This window comes from Lutjanus erythropterus, chromosome 18 (genome assembly GCF_056507025.1).
Source record: "Lutjanus erythropterus isolate fLutEry1 chromosome 18, fLutEry1.hap2, whole genome shotgun sequence".
NCBI lineage: Eukaryota > Metazoa > Chordata > Actinopteri > Lutjaniformes > Lutjanidae > Lutjanus > Lutjanus erythropterus.
The window spans coordinates 3,264,174-3,270,559 of record NC_139334.1 but is presented as its reverse complement, the minus strand read 5'-3'; the positions used below and the strand labels follow the sequence as shown (position 1 = coordinate 3,270,559).

At 41.4% G+C, this 6,386-nt stretch overlaps 1 protein-coding gene across 1 annotated transcript; it reads left to right on the top strand.

Annotated features, from left to right (window-relative positions):
- The first annotated feature begins 778 nt into the window (after positions 1–778).
- Positions 779–5,997, top strand: adprs (ADP-ribosylserine hydrolase). Its single transcript, XM_084741825.1, has 6 exons — positions 779–1,718; positions 2,203–2,299; positions 2,460–2,667; positions 4,150–4,337; positions 4,545–4,645; positions 5,059–5,997. Exons 1-6 carry the CDS (start codon positions 1,529–1,531, stop codon positions 5,448–5,450), a joined length of 1,176 nt encoding a protein of 391 aa, XP_084597951.1. The 5' UTR covers positions 779–1,528; the 3' UTR covers positions 5,451–5,997.
- The last annotated feature ends 389 nt before the right edge of the window (positions 5,998–6,386 follow it).

Below are 6,386 nucleotides of genomic sequence, written 5' to 3'. Positions count from 1 at the left end.
TATCTTCGGGTCAATACGGTAATTCAAGATTGCAGTGACACACCGTGGCTGAGGAAAAATGACAGGCAGAGGATTGTTGTTTCATGGTTTACTCAGTTTGACGCACATCAAACAAAATCCATACCCTCCATTTTATTTTCCCACGATCTGACAAATTAATTATGCACTATCAAAGTGTTAATTGAAACCAAAGTGTACAAGAAAATGTTCTTTAGTATATCTCTGATTGTAATATGTCAAGTTCTTTAAAAAGGGATGTCTGTGAAATAGCGAAAACACGTACCTTATTAAGGTAGATGTAATAGATCTTTTTCACAGCAGCCATTTTGATATTAAATAGTAATGTAAACACAGGTGTTGCCAATGATACAAATTAAGGTTTCGTTACACCCAAGTTAAACAGAGGCAGGGTGCTGGCTTGCTGCTACTTGGCTCACTGAAAAGGCTCCACTACACTAAATGGAACAGAAATTTAACTAGTATCATTTGTAATACCTGTGTTACAAACTATTTCATATCAATACGGGCGCCGTGAAAAAGGTCTAGGTCAGATTTAGATAATTATAATAGGTCACATTTTTTATTTGAACTTAACTAAATAGACAAATTGTGTCAGGTGCAATTGAGAAGCGATCAATACTACAAGGAGAGAAAATACCGCCCTGTTTGACATAGTTTTGTTAGTCTACACCCTCTATATTTAACCAATTACTGATGAAATCAAGGCCAGCAGTGAGACTCATCACGGTCAGAGCTCCCGTCCACGAGAGGGCGATCTTAACAAATGTACGTCCGTACCGTAAAACTGAGGGTATAAGGGTGAACTAAAATTGTGCAGCAAGCATGAGAAGAGAACGAGGTCGGTGGTAAAGAACAGGCAAAAATGGATACACCTACTCACCTACTGAGGTCCCACCTAAAATTTTGTCACCTAGGAACCGTGAATGACATTTTCACAAAGCTGTGTCGCGTTTATTACATCTACGTCGGCATCTAGCGCGTGTTCTTGTATAGAAACAGACATACCGTAAGGGACTGCAGCCTGTATTTGCGTCGTGTCTAGAATGGAACCCTGGATTTGTGAAACTCTCGCGAGATTTGTATGCTTTGTTTTTAAGTGTGTACCTTGTACTGACTAACTCTGTTCATAATGTGACAACGCCATGGTTAAAACCTGGTTATGTTTTGATACAGATAATATTTAGTGGGTGGGGATATATCATGGTTTGGGTGAAAATGATCAGTCTCGCGAGATCTTTCGCGGCTCTGGGGTTGCCTTCTGGACACGACCCTGTCTTTTGATGAAAGCCCGGTCTATGTGCGTGTATTTCTACGTGCGTCAACCCGAACCTTTCACCGGGTCAAAGAGGCATCAAAACGTTTTCAGGAAGCAGTGCAGAGGTGGAGTTGAGTCGACATTTGTTGTTGTTGTCAGTCTCGTTGTGTCCGCTCCCTGTCTGACAGTCTGGTCAACGGACCAGCAGGGTGTTTTCTCGGTGTAGGCTGAAGTCTGTTCACCGGCGGATGAATGGCAATGACGGCAGTGAGAGCGGCGGCGGCAGCGGGGGGCCCGGCGTCTTTGTCCCGGTTTAGGGGAGCGCTGGTGGCGGCTGTGCTGGGGGACTGTGTCGGTGGAGAGTTTGAAGGAGCAGAGGAGGTTCCCATGGAGAGTGTGTTGCAGCACCTTAACAGCCTGGACGACGAGACCAAAGGAAATGGTTGGTGGAAGGATGAGATTTCATACCAGTCCGCCGTAAATGAAATACCAGATTACAGTGGAAGATATTAATGGTTCTAGGCTAACCCTGCTGCAACCATGTCAAGCCATAGAAGAGCGTGAAAAGTCTGAAACCAGTTATTCTGTAGCACTGTGAATGCAATACAAGGATGCCATTACTCAGATCCCTGATACTAATCTTGTGCAACACTCAGCAGTCACACTGGGCGTTACCAGTTAAAAACATGCTTTATTTTTGAATGACGGGTACTGAAAAAGTAAAAATAATGAGAAATTGTTAACACAAACATTAGGATTAATTAATTTTGTCAGGATTACTAATGTTGCAGCTTCACTAAATGGGATATAATAGTATATCACACATTTATAATGCTGAAAAACTAATAATAGTGATATGTGACGCAAGATGTTTTGTGCATCATGCAATGTCTAAATTTCTGTCTGTGTGTATGTATATGTATTAGGTATCCTTGAGTACAGTGACGACACGGCAATGGCACGTTGTGTGGTCCAGTCTCTACTCACCCGGGCCGGCTTCGATGAGCAGGACATGGCTCGCAGGTACTCAGATGCACACTCATAGCTTCTCTGCAGAGCTTAAGTGTATTATGGTGTAAATATTGCTGCAAAGGCTTTTGAAATAGATTGAATGTAACACACACACACACACACACACACACACACATTCACAAGTTATAGCCCCTGTCTCTCACCCCTCTAGGTTTGCTAAGGAGTACAGTGCGTCCCCGGGTCGTGGTTATGGTTCTGGAGTGATCCAGGTGTTGAAGAAGCTGTCCTCCCCTCAGCTCAGTGATGTGTACCAGCCAGCCAGGGACCAGTTTAATGGTCGAGGCTCCTTCGGGAACGGGGGGGCCATGAGGGCGGCCCCCTTCGCACTGGCTTTCCCTGATCTGGCTGATGTTAAAAGGGTGAGTAGTGGGCATCCTTGTCCTTTGGACAAAATTTACTACTAGTATCTACTATGAATTATAATCATTTAACCAAATTTGTTTTTAACACTACATAGTTAGAAGTTTGAGCAGTTTAAACACAGGTCTAGGACACAGACACTAATTAGAATTAAGTTTCATTTGTTCTGTAATCAAGTTGTTAGAATCCTCACTTGCTATTTGACACCCAAGTCTCAGGTAAAGTTTAGAGTCAAAATGAAAAAGTGTTGTCTGAAAGATTTAGCAACTTCACTGCCAATTTTCTTCATAAATGCTTTTTAAAAACAAAATATCAAACACTTTAAAATTAAATATTGCTGTTATGATTGCACAAAAAGTTAAAATTGATTATACTAACGTTTATGCCAAGTCAAGTTTCACATCATGAGGACCCGAATCAAGTAAACACTCAAAGTAATTCTGTTCATAAATCAAGTCTCAAATAAATAAAGTGATTGAAGTCAGATTAAGTTATGTGTTTTGCTGCTGCGCTCTAAATGGCATACTTTTTCTTTTTACTGATATTACGTCCTTTATCCGCTTTCTTATACATACAAGGGGGACATACTGCTTTGTCATTACATTACACCTTGAACTTTGATCCTCTTGCTTGCAGCATCAATGAGATCATCTGTCTGTTCTCTATCGGTGGCTTCATCAATGGGACATATCCTCCGCTGTGCTGAGGATTATGAGTCAGAATAGCCAGAAGTGTATGCTGGCTTGCATGCTGCAGAATGAGGCTGGATGCAATAGAACATCCTGGTATTTTTGGTGTGCTGCACTTGACAAATTGTGTATTGGCACACACCTTCCTTTTTTTGCATACTGAATAGTATGGTAAATACACCTCTCTTCAGCCAGTCATCTTGTGCATGTAGCACTGTTAATATACATTACAACACTGACATTGCAACATATGACTTCCAGTGAACTAAAGGGACACAGCCTTTAATTTTGCAAACGGACTAGTGTTTAAACGCTGCTCTGTCTTAATCAGAGTAAGGAAGTTTAATGTCCTCAAGCTGAGAAGTGCCTGATTCAGCTGCATTTTGCTGGAACATGCACAGAGAAGTGTGTTTTCATCGTGACATATGACCATGTGGTTAGCCAGCTGTGGTTTATTGTGGTTCCTCTGGGGTCACCTAACTACCAGACAGTTGTCTTTAGACCAAGTTGATAGGATTTACTTGTAACGAAGTAATCACTTCTGCATAAAACAGCACAAAACTAGAAGAGTGCACTCAGTAGAGTGCAGATCTCTACCAGGCAACCCAACAGGAATATTTGGATTTAACTGCTTTATAATCACCAACATTTTGATAAGTAACTGTAATTTAATGAGATTTTTTTTTCTCGGTAACGGATTACAATTGTTTGTTTCACACAGGGTTGCTTTGTAAGATGCAATGACTCGTTGATGCACAGTTGGTTTGATTTCTTTCTTTTGTTCCTCTCTAGTTTGCCCGTCTGGGTGCCATGCTGACCCACTCCTGCTCTCTGGGTTATAACGGGGCTGTGCTGCAGGCGTTGGCCGTGCACCTCTCGCTGCAGGGGGCACTAGACCTGCCTCAGCAGTTCATCAGCAGGCTCATCACAGAGATGGAGGAAGTGGAGGGCGACGAGGCAGCGCGCAATGATGCCAGAATGTGAGTTGTACATGAATAAAGACAGCTGTTGCACACATCTGTATGGGTCATGTCCGTTTGAGGAAGTGAGAAATGTGGTCTGATGTTTGGGGTTCACTGTCAGGGAACGTGGAGGGATTTATAAAGATACAAAGAAATGTGCAGTTCAAGCTGTATTGATATTGTCATTTTTTTTTACTGTCAATCTTCAATGTTGTTTGTTTTCAGCCTAAAAGAAGCAGAGAAGCCGTTCTGTGAGCGGCTCCACAGAGTGAGAGACCTGATGGACCGCAGCAAGGTCAGCATAGAGGAGGTCATTTCTGAACTGGGTCAGTATCTGTTTATCTTTTATTTTATTCTGATTTTTTTAACTAAGTTTTTATAAGGCTTTTTGTTATCTATCCATTCTTGTTCTGTCCCTACTATCTAGGGCTGCAACCACTGTCAGTTTTCATCATTGATCAGTCTGCCAATTATTTTCACAAAAATCATTTGGTCTCTGTGAAGTCTGAAAATAATGCAAAATGTCCCTCGCAGTTTTCAAAAACACAGGTTGACTTATTTGTCCAACTAACAGTCAAACCCCCCAAGATATTAAGTTTACTATCATAGAAGAGAAAGAAAATAACCAAATAATGACATTTGAGAAGCTAAAATCATTGAGTTATTGTTAAGAAGTCGCTTAAATTATTTGTGAATTATTGAAATTGCCGATTTATTTATTTTCCCTTTTTCCTTCCAGGTAACGGCATTGCGGCTCTCCACTCAGTCCCCACCGCCATCTTCTGTGTCCTGCACTGCCTGCAGCCCCGGGAATGCCTTCCAGAGAACTATGGCGGCCTGGAGAGGACAATAGCGTACAGCCTGGCCCTGGGAGGGGACACGGACACCATAGCCTGCATGGCAGGGGCCATCGCTGGGGCCCACTACGGCATCGAGGTTATTCCTCAGTCGTGGATAAAGTGCTGCGAGGGGGCGGAGGACGCAGACATGAGCGCAGAGCGACTCCACATGCTGTACCACCAGTCGTCACGAGGAGGCGGGAGCGGGACAGGGGAGCAGAGCGGTGGAGACGCATCCGAAAGCCAGTCAAACACTTCTAACGGCACAGAGAAGAAAACTGGAGCTGAGTGATTCAACTGGAGTTTGACAAAAGGACTCTTAAACACGCACACACACATACACACACACACACACACACACACACACACACACAAATGCCTTTTTGTTTTTGGACTGTTTGGGTTAATTGCAATTATGTATCGCAAAATTATTTTACTTGTCAAAACAGCTAATTTTCTTTCCTCTTCCTAATTGAATGAGCAGATCTGAGAACTTCAAGCTTGCAAAAAAGGCAAAATTACCTTTAAAAACGAAGCAAAGAAGCTGTTTGTTAGGTTACAGAATAGTGAAGCTGAACAAAAAAACAAAAAAGTGTCATCAGACTGTATATTTACTGTTATACAGATATTCAGTCTGTGTATGCATTCATAGTACATTTTAGACACACACACACACACACACACACACACACACACTCTTCTCCCTTTCCTGCTCTTTCCTGTTTTGTGTTGAACAATCTTTTGTCATGTGAAAGTTGCACTAAGAATTGGACATGTCTTGTTTTATCCTTTTGGTGGGTAACAATTATTTAATAAACTTTTTTTTAAAATTCACATAATCTGTATGAGTGTTTATTTTAAATGTAAGAGGCAAAAATCTTAATTCAATAGTTTTCCAAAGCATGATTTTTGATGCATCATTTAATTAAAATTGTAGGTCGCATGCAAACAATTTAATGACAAAGGATGCTAAACTTACATTCTTCTTCTTTAAAACCGCAGCTCCTCCACTTAGATGTTTTTGTTCACAGGTCAGTTTTGACCAAAGAAGATGGCTCTTAAAGGGTGCAATACCTTGAACAAGACACAGCTAAAAACTCACTATCACATTTAGTTTGTGGTGCTTTTTCAGTCAATGATACAGTAACTCTTTGCAAAATCAATATGCTTTGTCATTAAACACAACATTAAATTGAACAATTGTTTTACATTTTTATTTATATATGTT